This window comes from Dryobates pubescens, chromosome 8 (assembly GCF_014839835.1).
Source record: "Dryobates pubescens isolate bDryPub1 chromosome 8, bDryPub1.pri, whole genome shotgun sequence".
Lineage (NCBI taxonomy): Eukaryota > Metazoa > Chordata > Aves > Piciformes > Picidae > Dryobates > Dryobates pubescens.
In genome coordinates this window covers 14141137-14164353 of record NC_071619.1, presented here as the reverse complement: position 1 = coordinate 14164353, position 23217 = coordinate 14141137, and the positions used below count along the sequence as shown (strand labels likewise).

The window sequence follows — 23217 nt, the reverse complement described above, 5'->3', positions numbered from 1 at the left end:
ACACAGTTGAAGCAGCAAGAGCTATAGGGGTGGGGAAATGTCAGCCATACTTTTTAAATTTAATTTTAATCTTATGTCCATAATTGCAGGAAATAGGTTTTGACTCATTTTTCTGCAGCTCAGGTTGTATGTCAACCTGTGATAAAATGACTGGAAATAAAATTGATAGATCTGACTTGGGCACAATTTCCCCATTTCGCTTCCTCTCCCAAACATGAGCAATGAGATCTGAAAGATGTAACATTTCTGGCACATTCTGAAGACTGGTAAAATCCAAATTCTCTGCTATGCTAAAAATAAAAATCCAACTTGATGTGGAAATGGGGTTATTTACCACTTAGCTAGGTGTGTGCTGAAATAGATGCACATGCTGTAAACCTGGTCATTCATTTACACTCACTATGCTTTGAAAGAAACTCAGGGTGATAACCAGCTGGATCCAACACAATGCCTGCAACAAATTTTAGCGTAGTTCTCTGATGACCAATATCCCATCCTCTAGGAGAGGGTGGTACATAGCCTACATAATCCCCTCTGTAGTTGTTTGGAGGTCTCTGGGTGATTAAAAGCAGGAAATCTTACTGTGTGTGCTACAGACAGCAGCATATTCCACAGCAAATTGCAGAAAGCAATTTTGACAATGAATGCCAAAGGTATTATTTAAGCATATCTTTAATATTTTCTGTTTGTATTTCATTGTTTTAGTATCAAAACACTAAATAAATTATTTCATTGTAAATTTAATTTCAAAAACTTATCTTTTGTTTGCTCTCCTAAAAAACCCCCACAACTATCCCTTTTAAATCAAATAAAATACACAGAAATAGAAAGTGTACAGGCTCTTCTACAGCATATTATATTGTGTATTTAATTGTGTTCTAGGACATAGTTCCTGGCTAACAATAGGAAGATACAATTATTTGTTCTTAAGAAATTGAAAATTTGAACTGCAATTTGGAAAAGATTTTAAAGGAACACTTGATGGAGCTGGGCCATTAAGCCAGCTGAAGACCTTGTTGGTATTTTGAGATACTTTTGCTATGATCAATATTATTTCCATAAAGCCTTTACAGGTAATGGCTGTTTTAAAAAAATAAAAGGATATTTGCACTTGTCTGGAGTAGTTCTCTGCAAGAAGTCCCAGCTAGCAGAAAACAAGTGATGTCTCTGCTTGTGAGACACCTGGTTTTGATTTCAGAGGAAAACCAGATGAAAATTACTTCAGTGGGTGGTGGCATTATATACAGCTGTTGCCTGGCAGAAAGCTTGTGGTCTTCCTTTTACTCAGGTGAAAACACTTCTGCCTTGCATCATGGATATGATCAGAACTCCAGCTGTATTCTCCCAGAAAAAAAGACAGAAAAGGATGAGTTCCCCAAATCTCTCCTGCAATTATGAAATAAAGTTCAACAAGTTTGTAATTTTCATTATGCAGAGGAAGATGGGGATGACCAGAAGGACATTTCTGATGGAGCTGGCGAGAAGAAAAGGTTTCAGAGTAGAAAGTGAGCTAAGGTAGGAAATATTTGTGCATGTAGAAATAATACGGAATAATGCTGCGTGAAACATTCTGATTTAACAGATGCAGCCATACAAGTAATTGTGGTTGAAGTTTTTGCCTGTGTATTTGGTGGCTATACTTTGCTCTTCCTACTATAAAGATGCTATGGGATTTCAGCGAGTCTTCCTAAAGTTTGATTAATTTATATTGTCTTCTAGGCAGAGAGCAGGCAGAAGACAAACATTAGCAAAATGTATAGTTTTCTAACCTCTCAGATCTGTGGTTCTAAATTGTCTTAAGTTTCTTAACTATAACTTATCTGCTGCTTCTCACACGGGACAATGACAAATGTAAGAGATGAACTTGCAAATGTTTTTCATGGGAGATGTTTCTATGCATTTGTGTAGTCTCATTGGGATCAACGTGTCTCTAGCTGATCTAAATCAGACATGGTTTATTGTCCCTTTGAAGCTGAGTTAACATTAAACTTAATGGCCAATTTCTGAAATGAAAAATTGTTAAATATACAGCAAAGAAAAATATGATGGTCTGAGAAGGCCATTTCTTTAGAACACCTCTAGTATCCTAATACTTAATCTCTTTGTGAGTAATACACTGATGTGAGTTTCAAAGCTGCTGGGTTACACCAATATCATCTGAAGGAGCGCTGAATTAAAAACCCAGGATTAAAATACTGTAGGTGTGGCCTTTCAGGCTGAAAATATACTTCACCTGCAGACTTCTCTGATTCTGTTTCTATAATACAACTCACTTTGAAAGAAGCCTTCTCCAAATAGCGCTATCAATATGTAGTTTTTGACAACTACATGATGTAGTTTTTCCAAAAAGTTGGAAGAAACCAAGTACTGATCATTACTCTGTATCTGTATGCAGATAGTGTTCAGCTGGGTCCTTGCTATAAAAGCTCATTTCCACAGATTTTTCAATCCCATCAACTTTGAAAGCCTGAGGAAGAAGGGAGGATGAAAAAATGTGTAAATCAAGGTTCTAGCAGGTATTGAACAGAAGTAGGTAATTATCATCTGATATCAAACTAATTGAATTCTCAGGGAAGGAAAAATTAACTGGGCTGCTCTGAATCCTGCACTAACAATCCACTGAGGACTGAGTACAGGTTTTATCTGGGCTGCTCTGACATAGAGGTATTTATTGCCAATATTCCAGACTTCCTGTATGCTGTATGCAAGATGGGTGTTATGTTTAATTTCATTTTAGCTGCTACTGTTTAAAACTATTTAACTGTTGATTTTGGTTTTTATTCCCAAAATGCCAAAAGAAATACTAAACTTGTTCTTCTCTATGGCAAGAAAAAAGGCTAGCTGTACAGGTACCAGAGGAAACTGGTGCACAGCAGTGATGGCAAAGTTCCCAGATCTGCAGCTTGGTGCAAATACATTACATATGAATATTTTATATAACGTGGAATAAACCACAGGAAGCAGAAGTTCTATGTCTCTAACTGATTTTTGGTTTATTTATTTATTTATTTTTTACTTGCATAGAGATATGACAGTTTAACCTAACAAGGTTAAATAATAAAAGCAGGGATATTTGATGGAGATTCACCCAACCTAGGTTTGCAATCTTTTAAAGTAAATTGGGATTTTGAACATTTTAATTTTTGTTAATGAACACTGCTGTACAGGTTGCACAATGTGGAGAGAAAAAAAAATGTGCTCTACCACGGCAGGTTTCATATTTCTGAAGTATAGCACACTCAATACACCTACTTCCAAAATGTAGTACATTTCAATGGGTTGGAGGGTAATCTGATAACAATCTTCTCTAGGGTCACTCAATATTTGTCATTGAGATTTGCTGATGTCATGAAATCGGTGACTATTGGTATAAACTAGGAGCTCAGGCCAAGGAGTTTTGTTGGTCTCCTAGAAAGTCGTTTACTTTGTAAAGTTGTGCAGTTAGCACAACATTATTTTTAAAGTCTGGCAATCTGCCAGGCCCGTTTGAAATTTACTGTATGTGCACAAGGCTGTCATCAGCATGGTCTAGCATGATGTTATGGAGGCTTGCAAATGGAGATGGCTGTCATCAGGGCAATTTATGTTCCAGTTTTTATAGAAATAAGCCTAGAGTTAAGTCAGATAATGACACTGTCTGGCCTTTACTTCAAGAATTAACCGACTAATAGGAGTTAATTTTGGCATACATTTCAGAAATATTGAGGTCCTACAGGTTGCATGAAAATGAAATTTCATCCTTTATCTGTAACTGGTTTTGTGAGTGACAGCACCCCCTTGGGGTATGTGTTAAGGGGGAACACAAGTGATCACTCAAAATTTCCTACCAAGTTAGTTTTCTAAGCTTACAGAGGAGCATCAGCAGGCCAGGTAGAAATTTACAGGTTTTCTGAAGTATGTATGTAATTTTTTTCTTCAAATACAACTTTGTCTCTATCTATTATTTTGCTGTGGAAACTGCAGAAATGTGTCTTTTTGTCATGCAAGCCAAATATTTTCAGGGTTGGAAAAAAAATGTGTAATAGGGTAGTGTCTTATAGAAGGCAAATGATGCTGAAAGAAAGGAAATACTGCACTTAGAGGAGCTGTCAGTCTAAAGTATTTTCCTCAAAGCAGAGTCAGTGACTAGAACAGATATACTGTCATATGAAAATGCAGCTGCTTCCACACCCTAATGTACAATATATACTATGATTTTTGGGGAGTGCATGGTAAGTGAATATGGAAAATAACAGTTCCCCTATCTGTGTACAGTACTTTTTCTGTGCTTCTTGACAGTGACTCTGTCACTCATATTGTGGCTGAGAACAACTCTTACCTGGAGGTGCTGGACTGGCTAAAAGGACAGGCTGTGGGTGACAGCTCCAGGTTTGAATTACTGGATGTCTCCTGGCTCACAGCCTGCATGGAAGCAGGAAGACCAATTGATTTAGAAATGAAGTATCGTCTCATGGTAAGACACATCCCTCAGTGTGAATACTGCATTTATTTATTTATTTTCCCATATATATACACACACACTTTTTGATTTTAACAACTTTTTTTCCTTTACATGACTAATTCACACAGTTTTAGCAGATTACCTTCAATATCAGTGTCTGGTAAAGCTAAGTTACTCTACCATCACATGTTACAAACTAGTAATGTACATAGTTCTTGTAAAAGCAGGAGTGCAAACAAAAGGGAAATACACCTCAGTGAAGCACTTCCTGTTGTTGTGGTACTTGATATACTTCAAATGCCTCTGCTTTGTGGTAAATGTCCCAGTGAAGGCAGTGCATTTTAATGAACTTCTGATGGATTGCCTCTTCAAAACAACACAAAAGCTTTGAAACCTTTGCTCTTTGGATATGATTACCTAACCTCCGGACCCATGAAGGACCTGTGAAATTTAGACTTCTTCAGTTTGTGGATATGCATGTACAAATTTGTCACTAGCAAGTAAATCTGTGCAAAAAAAAAAAGGAAATTAAAAAGTTTAATTTCTAATACATTATTTCTCAATGGGAGCTGCAAGTCAGAGATATTGTGAATGGCGGACATGATTTTGTGAAAGATGTTTGACCCTGAAGAAATGGATGGTGACATTTTCATCTGATCTATATATCTGCCAGAACTATGTGCTAATTTGTCAAACTGGAATGTAGTGTGAAACAGAAGTATTCAATACCCCCAGTAGAGGCTGTAAATGATAAAGGTGTGGTAGGGATGCATGGGCATGCTGTGCACAGTGTGACAACAGCACATGCTGCTGGGCCATGAAACAGACTCTGTGCTGCAGTGGGATGAACCTATTCCCTTGTTCTGCACACACTCGAGCCTCTGGTGAAGAAATTAATTCATGTATCAAGAGAATTACAAGTCTGAGCTAAAGCTCTCTGAAGTAAAGTGAGACTTCCTGCTGACTTCTGAGGGTCTGGATTAGGCTCCTTGTGAACTGTGACTCCACTGCAAGACAGGACAGTGCCTAGGAAGTCTGTAGACACTGGGACCATGGCAGATCCACAATGTGTACCTTCTGTGAGGCAGAGGATGCCTGAATATTTAACAGCAATATCACATTATTCCATGCTTCTTCATCCTGATGTTTAGATTATGAGGGATGGGTTCATAAATACCACCCTTCCCCAAGAAAAGCTGTAGCTCCCGATTCATATTTTTTCAGTCATCTTTCATTGCCAAAAACTGTTTGCCCGGCTTTCCCATATAAGAATTACTGTTTAACAACACTTTGGGAGGGAGAAGTGAATACATCAGATGGAGCTGTTGCTCTCAGGCTCAACATAATTCTGTGACAGAATATGTATATTTGTATTTGCCATCCTTCCAAGGAAGCACTGGTGTACATTTATGATATTTTCAGTGAATCTCCTGAAAGGAGAATAGACCAAAGGATTTAATGAAAAACTGGGAAAAAAAAAGCCTGAAAACCTTGTAACTATTATATTATATAATCTCATGGGCAAACTAGTAATAAAAATATAAATACTGGAAATGCAAATAAGTTATCTGAACAAGAAATAAATTCAAAATGTGACTAAAATCCTACTAACTTTGCTGAGAGTTTCACATCAGGATTAATTTCAGCAGTACAGGAAGACCTCTAGATTCAGGTATCTTGACAAATATTTATTTTCACTTTTAAAATACCTATTATTATTTTCAAATCAAGGAAAGCCTTTGTTTTTTCTAATCAATGAGAAAACTACTGCAAGATGAACTCTTTCTTTTCTACCTATATATATACACACACACACAAATCCTTTTGGAATGCTGCTGGAGCAGAAAATTCTGAGTTAGGTAGCAGCACTGTCAGGAGATCATTATTATGTCAGGAGATCATATATACTTTGAGACTGGCTCTGCAAGCAAATGCTTCTGGTTTTACAGAAAGAAAGATTTCATGCTAATAAATATAGCATGCAATAAGCAAGCCAGTGCCAGCTTGCTGTTAACTTTAGAGCTTGGAGTTAAAACCACTCTTAATTATACCGTGGCTCTAAAGTAATAAATATTTTTGTCACACAAACAAGGAAGGAAGAGAAAGGATTCTAGAAGCTGAGCAAATTTAAAAATAATCTTATTCTTGCAGTGTCACCATGATTATTTTTTTTCTGCCTTGAGAACTGAGGAAAGATTGCAGTAAAGGTTAATTTTCTGTTTAAGTACCAGACCGAACTTGTACATAATGTAGTTTAATTGGAGTTTCAGTGAAGACAAATTTTGTCCATTAGATCAGTCTTGTAAAGTGTGAAATGAAAGTGAATTAACTAACCTTGAGCTCAGGCTGCATTATGAAGGTTTTAAGGTATGGATTGCAGTGGGGGTATGTTTTGCATGAAGTCTTGTCTATATGTAGGTTAGTGGTAAAATTCCCATTAATACCAATAACAGTTAACATTTCATCCTTCAGTTCTTACAGTAGCCTATTTTAAAGGTTGTTCTTCATTCAGAATATTTGTTATGATGTGTTACTAAAAGGAAATGTCTTTCTCCATGCAAAACACAAGGAAGGAAGTCAGTGACAGAATAAAAGCTAATGTATTAATTAAAATTATCTGTGGTTGCAAATGACCTGAGAGATGTTCTATCTTTAGTGATTTGTAGAGTACAAAAGTTTGTATGAACAGATCCAAGATGGTCTGAATTCTTATTGGGAGGTTGTAGCCAGGTGGGGATTGGTCTCTTCTCCCAGGCAACCAGCGCCAGAACAAAAGGACACAGTCTCAAGCTGTGCCAGGGGAGGTTTTGGCTGGATGTCAGGAAGAACTTCATAGAAAGAGTGATTGGCCATTGGAATGGGCTGCCCAGGGAGGTGGTGGAGTCACCATCACTGGAGGTGTTTAGGAAGAGACTGGATGGGGCACTTGGTGCCATGGTTTAGTTGATTAGATAGTGTTGGATGATAGGTTGGACTCGATGATCTCAAAGTTCTCTTCCAACCTGGTCTATGCTATTCTATGTTACTCATTTGGTAACAGCTGACTTTCATAGTTAATAGCCATCATTCAGTTTAGTTGGCTATGGAAATGTGGTAGCCAAACATCTGCTTTAAAGGTAAATAGAAATATTTCTCTGTCAATGGAGTATCTTTGTCCTGGGACACCTTTCCCACCACAAGATGGTGGGTGTTCTGGAAAATAGCAGGACATGGACATTAATATGCATGCAAGGACATCCCCACATGCTAGAAAGCAGTGCAGTTTCCTGGGTAATGAAAAGAGAGAGGCAGTGGGGAAGCTTTCAGAGGGACAAAAAGGAAGGAAGAGAACTGTAAAATGGGTTGCATCCTCAACAGCCTTGTGAACTGTGCTGTGACTGTCTATTCTGCCTTTTCCTCATTAAGAACCTGAAAGTTGTTTGTTTGTTTGTTTGTTTTTAAGGAAAAGAGATTTATTTCCTTAAACAAAGGATTTCTCTCCACACCAGAAAAAGGAAATATTGCATCTTTTGATCCCTTACTCTATCATGTGATAGGCAACTCATATTTAACATTTTCCAGAACGTGTTATTCTGTTGCCTGGTGAAAGAGAGAGGCTCTAACTAATGGAAGAAATCCTTCATATTGACAGTCAGGGTTTCCCACAAAATAAAATGAAATTTATAAGCTGGCTGCCTTCTCTTCATAAAATACTGGACACCCACAGACTTTATTATTTGATCAGTGCTTTCTGGATTTTACAAAGCTGCTGGCTCTTGTATAATGGAGCTTGGCACAGTCTCTGGTATCTGTGTACCTTATTCACTGCTACTGCATTTTCTCTCTGTGTTATTTCCCTATATAATTTTACTTCTTTCTTGGTGTATTAAAAAAAAAGTGAAATTTGACAAAACAAAGGAGTCCCCTACAAGATTCTGCATCTGTCTCTGCTGTACAATATAATGCTAGTGGTACAGGCAGGTGTTCCTGCTTACACTGTATGGAAAATGTTTGTGAAGGAAGGGTAGTGACTTTGAATCACTCCAGCAGTTAAGTAGCCTACACATTGGATATTTTTCAGTGGTTTTCTCCATGCAGTATACCATAATTTCAGGTTTGTCTCATAGTCTATACAAATTACTGTATTCATTCTGGTCTTCCTACCAAAACCCCAGTATCAGTCCTGTTCTTATGTTCTTATGGTGATAGGGTATCATCTCTAGTTTTCAAGCAGTCAATACATTATTCCCTAAAAATCAGACTATCATGATTACTGTTTGCTAGATACTCTCATTATTGATTTCTAGATGGTTTCTTTTGTTGTTATATATAATCAAGTCCTGATAATTAGAAGCATTACTATTGCTGATCAAGAAAAATGCTCAGGTATCTTTGATAAGACAGGAACAGGATGTTTATGTGCCAGTCTATCACTCCCTTAAACACGTAGTGTTTCCATGTTAATTTTGCACTCATCCACATTCCCAGGTAATGCCACTTGTAGGGCTCTTGTTCTTTGTGTATCTGTGCCTTAATGAAGACAATAGCTTATCATATATTACAATCAGTTACACTCTGCTTGCAGTCTTTGCAGCTAATACTATTGTTTAAAGCAGTGTATTAACTACAATCAATCATGGTTCATATAACTTAAAATAAACATCAAAGTATAACTCATGAATGCATTCAAAAGTCAATGAGTTGTTTTGTTGAGCCTGGCTGAAACCCATTTTGGTTATCCCCAAGTGTAGTCTCACACATAACATAGCTTCCTTCTTTCCTTTCAGGGTATACAATAAAAACTGCTGCATAATTCACTGCTCCTTCAGCTGTGCAAGCAAATGCCTTTTTTGTGTGTTGGTGAATACAATTATTTAATTCCTCTGTATCAAATGCAGGGAAAATTTAATATCAAATTATATGTGGGGAATGTGTGAAGGCATATACAGGTAATTATAGGTTTGCCTACTGCCCATGATGACTTTGTATCTGCATGTCCTAGGATACAAAGGAGAAAGAGCTCATTATTCTATTACAGAAGTGAAAATGTCCTCCATGTGTCTTTGTGATTTTGTTGAAGTTGTTGAGCCATTTTCCTGTGGCTTTTGGGTAGTGTAATAGAATACATTCTTGAGAGATCTGCCAAATGTTTTCAGACAGAATGACAAATTGCAAAAGTTATACAGAAATGCCGAGAATGCTGAGTGTTTCCAAAGTACTTCAGATTTGGACACCCTTAATGAAAGCAAAGGAATTAAAGGACTAGGCATAGAAAGCAGCAGAAAAACTGGTGCTAGATTGCTGTTTTCCACTTACTGACTTGCATGTTGAAGACACATGCTCAGGACTGTCTTTTGCCAATGGGGACATGACTTTAAGTATCCTGTCTTTCAGGAGATTTCTCTTCCAAAGCTACTGGAATGGGTTGCCCACAGACTTGTTATTGATTTTGGTTGATTTTGCATGGAGCAAAATCAGGAGAAAAGCAAATGAGCATGTAGATAGCCTGGTGCTTGCAAACTCCCATTTAGGGTTTGGCACCTGTCTCTTTTTCCTTGCTCCAGTGAACACCTAAAAACTAAATCTGAATTGGATCAGCAAGTATGGAAGGGGCTGAGAAACTCTTATCATGAAGCAAACACTGGCTGTTGGATGAAGGGATGGAAACAATTCTTGCATGGCCTGTTTGTAAATGCTTCCTTTGCTTTATGATGACCCAAAATTGCAATATTTGCCTCAGTATTTTGTTTTGATTAAAATTTTATCTAGAAGAAGGTGGATAGATTTCTTTTAAAGTCATATGTAGGTTTTTTTCTCCTTCACCACTGAATTTAGTTAGAGATTGAAAAAGTCTCTTATTTGAAGATATTCAGTCTCTGCCCTCCTTGGTCTAACATCCCTGATCTTATATTGAATTATCTAGTGTTTTCTGGGAAAACTCTTCTTTCAAGCTTATCCACTCTGAAAGCTTTGTAGTTTTTTTCAGTTTTGCTGCAATAATGATTAGCAGCAGACTGATTTGCCATGTAGAATGGAATAGAATAAATCAAGTTGGAAGAGACCTTCAAGATCATTGCGTCCAACCAATCATCCAACCCACCTAATCAACTAAACCGTGCAACCAAGCACCATATCAAGTCTCCTCCTGAACACCTCCAATGATGGTGATTCCACCACCTCCCTGGGCAGCCCATTCCAATGGGCAGTCACTCTCTCTGTGTAGAACTTCTTCCTAATCGCTAGCCTAAACCTCCCCTGGCACAGCTTGAGACTGTGTCCTCTTTTTCTGGTGCTGTCTACCTCTGCCTGTCTACAATCTCCGTTAAGGTAGTTGTAGAGAGCACTAAGGTCACTAGAGAGGCTTTTTATTTATTTATTTATTTATTTGTTCTAAATGACAGTGTCATTGAAAAGTCCCTGCAAGAACCTGCTGGAAAACCCGAAAAAAATCTCAGTAATCACCATACAAACTGATATTTTCAATGTAGACAGTGTGAAATTGAATGTTTTTCCTAAGAATGTGGTAGGACCATAATGATTCTATTACCTCCTGTTTTAAGGTATGTGTTTTGGGTTCATAAAATGTATTTGTGATATTTTAAGCTATTTGACAGTTGTCACCAAACCAATTGTTTTTATTTATTTATTTTTTTGGGTCAGGAACAAGATCAGTCTCCTACTTCAAATATACCTAAACCAGAAGTGTCATCATTCATTGCAAGCAAAGTATCTCAGTATTCGTGTCAAAGGAAGACAACTTTAAAGAACTACAACAAGAAATTCACGGTAATGTCCATGAAATAAAAACTAGCATAAGTAAAATAGTTAATACACTACTTGCATCAATGTTTTCTATGGCATCCTCAGCAAATCTGGGAGTTAAATAGGCAGCACAGTGATAACAATTAAAACCAATTATAAATCTGCCATACTTTAATTAAAATTGAGTGCAGCTTAATTGTATTCTTTAAGTACTGCTGAAAGCTTAACACAGTGGAACTTAAAATATGCTAATAGTGGAACTTTAAATACACTAATAGCTTGTAAACACATGAATTTTTAAAACAAATGATAGACTAACATTCTGAAAGTGTCTTTTAGCCTTTTATCACAGACTTATTTCCAACTTGTCAAATAATGATTAGCAAGTTTGCTTTAGGTCAGCCCAAGATACTTTACAATTGCTGTGCTGAACTCTGTTTTGCCTAAGTGTTAGGTTCTGCAAGATGTGGTTGTAAACTTCAGGTTTTCACAACTGCTTAGTTTTGAAAACAGATTGTGTGATGAATATAACCAGCATGACCAAAAAAGCCCTTATATTTAAATAGTAATCTTAGGGACTGTCATATATCCTATTTAATTCCCAGAATATTACACAATTCAGTGGGTATGAAGAGCCTCAATCATTTGGTCTACATTCCTCCGAAGTTATTGTGCCTAATGGTTCCTCCTGGCTGGGTCTAGGTGCTCAGTGAGAAATGTTCAATAGGAAGCTTGACAGAGAGACTCTAATGTAGAATACTGAATAAATCTGTCATAGTTACTATCATGCTTCAACTATAACATGAAACAGCTCTTCATCTAACCAAAGTAGTTTTGTTTTGCTTTTAATTTGCGTGTATGTAGAAGAAGACACAAAGTTCACTGTTGGTTGTTAATTACCTTTGACATTTTGAGTACAAAAAAGTCTGGAATTGGCTAGTCCCATTTTAAATGATACCTTTTAAAATGAAAAATAAGTTTTGAAACTTCTAACATCCTTATTTGTAAATTCACACAGTATTTCCCCATTTTCAAAGACTGAGTACTATCATTCTAGTGGATATGTGGTTTGTCTGCTAGCTGTTGAACTCCTGAATGTAGTTCAAGTTTCAGTTCAAATGAAAACTGTGATAGCAGCAACCTATTCACTGAGTGGATTCTGTTATACCTGTGTTTCATAGGGAGGCAGTCTATGAATTACTTCCAGGTTTATCATTGCAGCAATCTTAATGTCACAGTACAACTTGTGTGCAGCTAATTCAATTTATCAAATACATTAGAAGCTGGGCAGTTAGATGACTCCCTTCTATTACCCTATATATCAAACATTTCTGAGTGCGGGCAGAAATTAAGTTTTGTAGTGACAAAGGTGGTGGTTTTCCATCCTCATACTTTAGAGAGTAACTGTTCTGAGTTCATGCCATATTTTATTTTGTGAACTGATGCTGGACAAGTTGATAATGTGTATGAGTGTCTGTTTAGCATCTGCATCTTGGCAGTTGTCATGTGTGGTGGGTTGATCTTGGCTGGATGCCAGGTGCCCACCAAGCTGCTTTATCACTCCTCTCCTCAGCAAGGGCAGGGAGGGAAAATGGCAGGGAGAAAAAAAATTGGTTCAAGACAAAGGCAGCTTAATAAAATAAAAGCTGTGCACAGAAGCAAAGGAAACAAAAGATTATTCTCTACTTCCCATCAGCAGGTGAAGTCCAGCAACTCTCTGGGAAAAAGGGCCTCAGTGTATGTAGCAATTGCTCCAGAAGATAAATGATATAATAAGAAATGTTCCCCCCTCCTCCTCTTTCACTTAGCTTTTATTGCTGAGCAGATATCTTATGGTCTGGAATATCCATTTTTTCAGTTTGGGTCACCTGTCCTGGCTATGTCCTTTCCCACCCCCTGTCTGCTGGTGAGGGGGAAATCATGGAATCACAGAATGTTAGGGCTTGGAAGGGACCTCCAGAGATCATTGAGACTAACCCCTTTGCCAAATTAGGATCACCTAGGGCAGGCTACACAGGAACGCATCCAGGTGGGTTTTGACAGTCTTCAGAGAAGGAGGTCCTACAGTCTTCCTGGGCAGCCTGTTCCAATGTTTCATCACCCTCACTATAAAGAAGTGTCTTCTTGTGTTGAGGTGGAACCTCCTGTCTTCCAGCTTGTAACCCTTGTTCCTTGTCCTATCACTGGGCACCACCGAAAAGAGATCATTACCTTCATCTTGACACCCACCCCTCAGATATTTGTAGACTCTGATAAGATCCCCTCTCCGCCTTCTCTACTCAAGACTAAACAGCCCCAGGTCTCAGTCTTTCTTCATAGGAGAGATGTTCAAGTCCCACAGTCATCCTTGTAGGTCTCCATTGGACTCTCTCCAGCAAATCTCTGTCTCTCTTGAATTGGGGAGCCCCAAACTGGACCACAGTATTCCAGGTGTGGCCTCACCAGGGCAGAGTAGAGTGGGAGGAGAACCTCCCTAGACCCACTTTTGCTAATGCACCCCAGGGTGCTGTTATCCTGTGGATAACTTGTTCTCCACTAGGACTCCCAGGTCTTTCTCCATGGTGCTGCTTTCCAGTGGGATGACCTGTAGTCTGTACTGATGCCTGATGTTATTCCTCCCCAGATGCAGGACTCTGCACTTGTCCTTATTGAACTTCATGAAGTTCACCTTGACCCAGCTCTGCAGCCGGTCCAGATGCCATTGGATGGCAGCGCAGCCTGACAGGGTGTCAGGTGCCCTCCCAGTTTTGTATCTTCAGTGAACTTGCTGAGGGTACACTCAATCCCTTCATCCATGTCGCTGATGAAGATATTGAACAAAACTGGACTCAGTACTGATCCCTGGGGAACGCCACTGGCCACAGGCTTCCAAGTGGGCTCTGCACCTCTGATCACAACTCTGAGCTCTGTTATTGAGCAAGTTACCAATGCACCTCATGGTCCAATCATCTAACCCACTCTTCTTGACTTTACCTACAAGGATGTTATGCAAGACAGCATCAAAAGCCTCATTGGAGTCAAGATAGACGATATCCACTGCTCTCCCTTCATCTATCCATTTGGCCATGCCTTTGTAGAAGGCTATCAGATTAGTCGAGCAAGATTTCCCCTTAGTGAATCCATGCTGGCTGCTCTTGATAACCCTCTCTCTTTCATGTGGTTAGATGTTGGAGAGGCAGGCTTGGTGTAATGCCAGCACTGCTTAGCCCTAGCCAGAACACTAGTGTATTATCAGCCTTTCCTAGCTACCAGTAAATAGCAGAATGCTATGAGGGCTGTTAGGGGGGAAATTAACTCCATCTCAGCCAGACCCAAGATATAATGTAACTCCTTAGGGTGGTTGCTCTTTCTTCTGGTGACCAAAACCTGCAATAACAGTTGAAGGCTTGGGTATTTATGAACTGAAGGAGCTGTCCTGTTCCCTGGAGGTGTGATAGTGGGTCTGCCTCATTTAATTGGAGCTTGATTTTCAGTTTTGCTGGTGTTTCATTGGTTTTGTATTAAGATTATGATTCATGTTCTCAAAAACGCGTTTTAATAGATTTATTTATATTTTCAGTGCTTGCACTTAGAAAGTGCACTGAAGCATTGGTATAATTCACTTATTCATTCTGTGGGCAGCCAGCCATTAAATGACAGGGTTTCCCTGGCTCAGTGCTATATATCCTGAAAATTAGGTCCAAACCATCTTGAATTATGTGTTGATGACAGTATTTTGTTATAACAACTTTATTATATGAGCCAGGATTGTTCCTTTTTCTTACAGATTTTCTGCTTTCTTTCATTACTTGAAAATAATGGGTTTTTTTGGTCCTGCCTCTAACAGGAGAACAAAGCTATTATTTGCATATGCATTCTTGGATGAGCTTGTGGATGCTTCCTTTTACTAGACTTTTCCCTGATACTTTGTATCAAATTTCTTTTTCAAATGAGTAGCAGATGAGTTTAAGAAAGAGAAGTAATCTCTTCAGAAGAGCAGGAAAACAGCTGCTAATAAGCAGGGAGGTGTGTAGAACAGGGTTTTAAATGTGCTGATTTTCATGCTTCTGGAGACTTGATTTATGGAGAAATTGGTAATTGGTGATCAGTTTTAAGCTTTAGTACAGTTCTGTAGGTATGTTACCATGAAAGACCTTTTATTAAAACTAAATAACAGAGATATCCTCATCAAATAGCATTGTGGTTTAACACACTAGGTGTAATTTCTATGTTCAGCTGTTCCATGTTTCTTTCTATTGGAATAGCCAGAAAATAACTTACAGAAAGGTGCTTCCATCATGGAAGAAGCTATAGCAGGACTGGGAAAGATTGTGCAGATGGGTGTATGTTCAGCATCAAATTACTATTTTATGAGCTGTTGAGTAGTAGCAAGGCTTGTTGTGTGAAGAATAGATGAAGTATGTCAAATGGCATGCCAAGGAAGAGACAATAGCATTATGTGGCAGTTCATGAAGGAGAAATGCAACTGCTTCAGAGTTGTGGGGTTTCATACATTCTTTGTCTCACTGTGTGTGATGTACTGTGGCCTCATGGTACATAGATTGGGAACCACTGGCATAGGCTTCACTGATTTAGATGATTCAGTAAAGCACCTGAACGCATAGCCCTGAGTACACAGGTGAACTGTAGCTGTTCAGATGGGTAAAGCTGCAAATCAAAAGGGCAGACCACTTTACCAGAGGCTATACTTCAGCATGTTTCCTTTATGTTTGTCTTAAGTGTTAATGCTATTATGGAACATGACATTACAACGTTGTTTTCTTTCTCATTTGTAAATAGCTAGCCATCCTTCCCCTCTCCCATTGAAAATATACACTTGGGGCCTGCATTGTGTTTTCATGTGGTAAAATAAATGGAGTTGTTCTGCTGTGCCTGAGGGGGGTCATTGGATTTGAATATTAATACCAAACTACAATAAAACTCAGACATTCTTCTACAAGGAAAACGCAATCTAATTCCTACAGAAGAAACTAATTAAGCCAGAGGCAAATGGTTCTGTGATTCTGAGGCTTATTGCTAATGCTACAGAATGTTACTTTGCTTTGGCTGTTACTCATGGTAATGAGAACGGGGATGCTTAGTTTGGGAAAGATGCCTGGTTTCCACTCTTTTTTTATTTTCTTTTGGTGTTTTTTTTAACCTACAGAAACATGTATCAGTTATGCCAGTGGCTCAAGCATTTATTATTATTCCATTTTAAAACAGACCTCAGGAGAACCTCAGTTTTAATTTTATAATGAACTTGGGTGCTCCTGAGGTAGAAAACCCCTAACTGAATGCCTACCCTTAATAGCATGTACTGTCTCTCTAACATAGCTTACTGCCATAAAAATTCTCCAGAAAGTACATTAAACTTGCAAAACTTGTAAACATATGTGAAGTGTGTATCTGCCCTAAATGAACTGGTGGTTTGGTCTGAGGAGGAAATATCTATTCTTATAAGGAGAGTGGGAAGGAGCTCCCTAAAATACAGACAGAATATAAATACATCTGCAAGTTTTGGTGACCCAAGTTTGTGTGCATGCATCAAGTTTACGCTGCCTTTTTTTTTGTGGACCATGTTAATATGTGTTGTCTATATTTAGCATTTTATGCTTGTGATTTGCACTATGTGCTTTTTATCTCCGGCAGTGTTATGTGTTTGACACACTAACTGCATTTTTGTGCCCTTTCAGCCAATTTTTTTTCTCACAGTTATCTTGTTTTCACATTGTGTGAAAAAATATGGAAACTTCTCAAGAGAATTATTCTTGGCTGTTGCAAGAAACGAACCTGTTGTTATTGGTTGATGTGAGGAGCAGCTGGAGCTAACATATTTATTTCTAATGCCAGCATGTATACAAGGATTCTGAGATCATGCACATTATGTTATTACTGGCAGTATCATTCTTTCACCTCCTTTGTTCCACTGGCTGGTGGATCAAAGATGGCATGACAAAAGCTTTGGACCTGGGCAAGTATTGGGCTCTTCGGTTCAGATACCAAAAATAAAAATAAGTCAGAATGAATAAAAATGGATTTTTTTTCTTTTTTTAATCACTTTAGGCAACACTACAGGTTGGCTCAAATGGCTTAATTCTCCTTGAAATAAGCACTTGAAAGCATTTGTTCTCATAGAATCACAGTTATTTTCTCTCTTTGTATATACAAGAGGTATTCATGAGTCCTATGTCTATTCCCACTGACATGGGAAATTAAGATTTACACTGGGGAAAGTGAGAATAAAATTATTTAAATGGATGGTTCATTCTAAATCTCTTCAAAATCACTTTGGTCGGTTTTGAATGGACACCAAATACTAGCAGCAGCAATGTGATGAGGACTAAGCAGTACTCTGGATTTACAACTTACTAAATAAATGTCAAGTAGAAAATAGTGCTTGAGAGGAAAGGCAATTTAGCTCAAATTGCTTTTCTGAGTATAACAGTCCTTCAACCATGTATTGTGTGGGATGATTATGTTTGTTCCTTTGTTTAGAACACTTTGCTATTCAGCTCTTTGGATTAAGTTCACCTGTACAATGGTATGCTACTTTAAAATTTGTGCTGAAGTAGAATGAAAGGCTCAAGTAAGACAGAGGCCTTTTTTATGAGAGATGCTGTACAAACACATTGTAAAAGACAATTCAAGCCCTGGAGAATTCCTAGCTCTAATAGACGGTAAATGAAAGATAGCAAGGGAAATAATGGCAGGGAAGTCTGAAGCTGCTTTCCAAGGTCACACAGCAGAGGATCAGTGATTTTAGGCAGGGGAATAAGACAAGTGCCCTGTCCATGAAATTGTAATGCTTCCCTTACAAAACAGATTAAATTTAAAATGCTCTTGGTAGTATAATATTAGTGATTTCTGTTCTCATGGAGTCTTAAACTGAGATTATTAAAGACTATTTTGTAAGTAGCAATGGAACTCCTCAGACAATCTTATTGAAACAAGGAGGATAGCATGAAGCATAGCATGAGAGCATTAGCTTCTTTTGTTTTTCTGAATGTGAGTGGGCTCCTGTACTCTGATATTCATATTCAAAGTTACTGGGTTAGCTGCTTAGCACGGATAACCCAGCATACCATTATTGAAGATTATTTTTCCCAAGAAATCATTCTCTTACATTAGTTGAGAATCTTGTTCTTTATGTTGATTTCAATCTTGTGACTTTTAGCATTTGTAATATATCTTAGTGTGAATTTTTACATGTGCAAGACACTGATAATTTTGCTTTGCTAGTGATATTCTATCTTATTACATCTTAAATACCAGATAATATATAAACTTCAAAATTTGTGTTGGTACATCCATCCTCTTCCCTGTTATTAACATAACTGAACAAAATCTTTGTGTACTTTTGTATCTGACCTGCTGGGATCTGGAAGTTCATTCCATCCCTAAATTTTTCATAAGCCCAAGTCTCACTAACATACATTCCACAATTTCAGACATGGATGGAAAATTCACAATAACCAAGAAACTGAAATGTAAGCCAACTGTCTATCACATTTAATTAGAGCAGCCCCTGCAGAGATTATAAAAATCCCATGTGTTGGAAGAAATCTCTAGAAATTCAGTTGCCTAAATTTTAGTTTAAACCAGTGTATTTCAAACCAGTAATCTGACTATTTATCTGATTGATAAAAAGATGGTAAGATGCTTAATGTAACAAATATGAAGGTCAGTAACTTTCCTTTTTATGTCACCATAAAGAGATTTCACCAGAGATCTAATAGATTGCAAGCTTTCTCGCAGCTAATATAGTAGTTTGATGTGCTTTTTCCCTCTGGAATATGATTCAATATGGGCTATAATATTCAATAGGCAGCAACTCCACTTGGAGATCAGTTGCTTGCTTTATTTAAAGCAGAAAGATTTTATCAAAAAGAACGTCAAAAGCAGTTTTCTGTGAAAAGAGAGAGCTGTAATTAATGGCAGCATTTGCAGGCAGTGTTTTGTACAGGGAATAATGAATATTCAATACTATTTAATTGTTTATTTAGAACAGCTTAATGAGCTCTGCAAAGACAGGAAAACACTGAAAAATGCAAACTAGAATGATAAAAATGTTTTGATATATATTTTCTTATTTGCTGTTGACAGCCTGTGAGTAAAACGCTACATGACTCTACATGACTCTCTTTTTCAGTAATGGTGGTGACATCTTTGCTGAAAACTGCCCTCCTGCTAGTAGCAAGAGGCTAATACTTCTCTAAACCAGCAGTGGTACTGGTATATGCAGACACATTCACCACAGAGGATGATTATTTGGTGTAGCATACAGCTATGTAAATGTCCAAACAGGCCTTCTGTTGGGAATGAGAAAAAACATTCCTAGACTTTCTGAGCCTCCTAATAAAGATGATGACTTTACTAGTCTCTGTCATTACTGCATACTGCTGAGCCAGGTACTTATGAGAACTATTTTCTGTCTGTGTATTTGTTTGTACAGACTTTTTTAACAAGAAGGTAACAACAAATTTTTTTTTGTTTCTTTTCCCAGTGTTAACTGGAATAAGAAATTTCTTGCCACACTGCTTTCTTGAATACTCATGTGTGCAGATTGTAAAGAGAAAAAGAAAGCAAAAAAGAGTCATAATTTTGTGACTCTAAACCTCACTTAAAGCAAGGACTAGTAGTTTTTTATTGCATAGGACAAAATAATCTTAGTAGCTTATAAAGAACATAAAGAATAAGAATTGGAAGACCATCCAAAGAAACCCACAGCAGAGGAAGCACCTGACTCATATCACTCCACTTCTAAAATATATATTGCCCATTGATTAGTAGTACTGTATATGCTGTATTTGTTCTTCTATATGCAAAGTGGGATGAATCCATGCTGCTTGTGACCTCAGACTGGTAGTTTCCATTTTTGCATGATTTGGTTTTGTTTTTTTCTGAGTGGGAACCATGTGCACCTGTCTTTAACCCAGTAGTATCCAGTAAAATGCAGCATAATCTATCAAGCAAGTAAAGACTGTAAATGTGGGGGGGGGGGGGGGGGGGACGGAAAGTAGTGGGATAAATTTAACAATTAGCCACTGCAAGAGCTTTAAAGATAGCTGTAAGGAAGTTGAGGTTGTTTTTTGTTTTGGTTTTTGAGGTTTTTGGTGGTTGGTTTGTTTTATTTTGGTTTTTCGTTTGTTTGGCTTTGGTTTGTTGTTTTCTCATAGGAGCGTTCTTCCCCTTCCCTTGCAATTTCTTATACCCAAGGTGCTAGCTGAAGTAAATACTGACAGAACTTCCAGATCAAGAATCTTTCTCAACAGCTCTCTCTCTCTCTCTCTCTCTCTCTCTCTCTCTCTCTCTCTCTCTCTCTGTCTGTCTGTCTGTCTGTCTCTCTGTCTCTCTCTCTGTCTCTCTCTCTCTCTGTGTCTCTCTCTCTCTCTCTGTCTGTCTCTCTCTCAGTCTTTCAGGAAATGTTACAAAAATGGAATTGCAGAGCACTTACTAATCACGGTAGCTTGTAAATATGCAGCTAAAAGGAAGATTCCTGAAGTGAGATGAACAACAAGTGACTGATCCTTGCAGAGGGCAAGGAGTGAAGTCATACTGGTGACACAGAACAAAGCAAATTCTCTATAGCAAGCCCAAATGAATTATTTGTTATATTATAACATGGTAGCATGGGAAAAACAAGAAAGGAACCTAAAGCAAATTAATGCTAAGATAAAAAAGGCAAAATTTTTAATTATTTTTCTCCAAATTGTATAACAATACATTTAATTGCAAATTAAATGCAATCTGAGCTCAAATATGAATGGTGATCCCATAAACACTGAGGACAGGGAAATATTGTTCAATCTTGTTCCTTTCTACCATCCTCTGCAGTTGTTGTTCTAGTAAGTCATTTGCTCTCAATATCTGTACCACAGGGTGTTACTCATCCTTCCAAAACAAGTTCTGAATAGGCACTGCTTAGTGAAATGTTAATTACAGGCAGACACATGCTGACAGCCATTTCTTTGTTATTTTGTAATGCCCCATGGGCCAAAGAAGAAACAGAAGTAAACGGGAAAACAGGAAAGCTATGCCGCAACTTACACAGTGAGATGTGTCACACTTTGGAACCTGGGAGGTGTTAGCTGGTCTTTTGAGACTGGCTGAAGAGTAAGTAATGAATTCTCTGGCAGGAGCACAGGACACTATGCATGGCTGACTTGCTTATGGTCTGTACCTAGCCTGCCCTGTGCTGCTTGAATGGTGCACAAGAGCATCCAACAGCCAGGTGTTGGATGTAGGTTAGACATATTTTGAGCAGTGGAAGTCTCTTCTGGAAATGACACACTCTTGCTTTTACAGTGTTGTAAATTTTTGAGGTTTTGTGCAAGGTTTCATTAGGAACTCAGATTGTGGCTGTTATCAGCCCTAAGCCTCTTAATTCCACAGTCATTCATATACTACTTTGTTTTGTTTTTTTTTCAGCATTTGTTCTTTCCCAAGACATAGGAAGGCAACCTCCAGGTAGTTTTGAGCACAATGTCAAATAAACCAAGCCACAGGTAGCTGAAGAACAATAAAGAAAGTGCTTTTCTCTTTGCATTAGTCACACATCTGTAAAATGAGAAAAGCGAATTTTCTTCTTAAATTATTCAACAGAAGTGTGGCTATAAGTTCAAAAAGAAAGCTGTTTCTTGTATTGCCACAAACTCCTATTTGGTTGTGTCTGAAAACACAGTTGGTCTGTACTGACCTGATATGTTTAGATGCAATACTAAAAGTTATGATGCTGTTTCACGTTGACTCATTAGATCTGCATAGAATATGGAAAGTCTGCCTCACAAAAGATTTTAAAGGTTTTTAAAGATCAAAATATCTCCTCACTTTTGTCACTAAAGTATGGTTTTATGGTACCTGGGAAATTTCAAGGGGTTAAAAATTATGCTAATTTTTTCATGGTGAACTCTATGTTTTCACCCTATTATAAAGAAAGTCTTCTTGAATTAGAGTACAAAGTAACCTTTCTAAGGAGTATACTGAATAATTTAAGCTTTTATTAACCTTTAACTTTTTTCTACACATCTTCCTTCCCCAGGATGCCTTTGAGATAATGGCTGAAAGCTATGAGTTCAAGGAAAACGAAATATTCTGCCTGGAATTTTTGAGAGCAGCTTCTGTGATGAAATTTCTTCCATTTCCAGTAACCAGAATGAAAGATATACAAGGGCTGCCCTGCATGGGAGACCGAGTCAGAGATGTCATTGAGGTAACACCTCTGTATTATCTGCCAATTGATTCTTTTACAAATGTACTTCTAGAGGCCACAGAGTGCAACATTGACATCTCTGTATTTACACATCCTCCTGTATTTCCTGTAATAACATTATGTTTCCTTGTTACTAAAAATGCAATGATTTCTGGAAAGCTTTTATAGTGACAAGAGGTTCTGCCCTTAGGAATAAAGACAATTAATAAAGAAATATAAATTAATAAGTAATGCTGCATCATCTTAGTAAGCAATTTTTGAAGGCTTACTCTGATTTGGGTGTGACAAATTAACTGTTAATAGTTTTGTTCATGTAACTTCTGCCCTTGCAGCATCACTCTCCTCACCTGAATGCTTTATTAGAAATACTGTTTTTGCAAAACTGGTAAATATTTTAGTATTTTGATGTTAAACCCTACCTTGCTATGAGTTATAACAGCCTTTTATCTAGGTGATGGATGAGCTTTGCATTCTTACTGGAGCTTGAGTGTCCCCTGCATTTTTCTTTAACTCTTAGGCTTGCAGGACTCTATCGCAGGTCCTGTTATTCTAGCAGGAAGCTGATGAACAGGTCTCAGCTGTCTGGAGAGGTTGTTGCTGAGTGTTGTGGCTCACTCTGGCTCCTTGTTTGCCTCACTCCACCAGTTAAGAATGTAGCTGTTGAAGTGCTCTTTGTTCCTACTATCTGGGGACTGGAAATTCAATTATGATTCACTGAAAAAAAAGACTTATTGGGGGGAGGGTGGGAGGGGTGGTGGAGGGGCAGTGGTGGTGTTGGGGGGGGGAGGAGGAAGTGGTAGTGTTATTTGGCGGGGGGAAAGACTTTTTTGTTTCTTAGTTATTA

The 23217-nt window shown here is 38.0% G+C and overlaps 1 protein-coding gene across 1 annotated transcript in view; it reads left to right on the top strand.

Moving 5' to 3' along the window:
• Positions 1 to 1312: 1312 nt before the first annotated feature.
• Positions 1313 to 23217, top strand: part of DNTT (DNA nucleotidylexotransferase) — an 86378-nt gene continuing 64473 nt past the window's right edge. Inside the window, exons 1-4 of the mRNA XM_054163677.1 lie at positions 1313 to 1515; positions 4279 to 4453; positions 11081 to 11206; positions 22203 to 22373. Of these exons, the coding sequence (XP_054019652.1) occupies positions 1313 to 1515; positions 4279 to 4453; positions 11081 to 11206; positions 22203 to 22373 (675 nt within the window). The remainder of the gene's footprint in view (positions 1516 to 4278; positions 4454 to 11080; positions 11207 to 22202; positions 22374 to 23217) is intronic.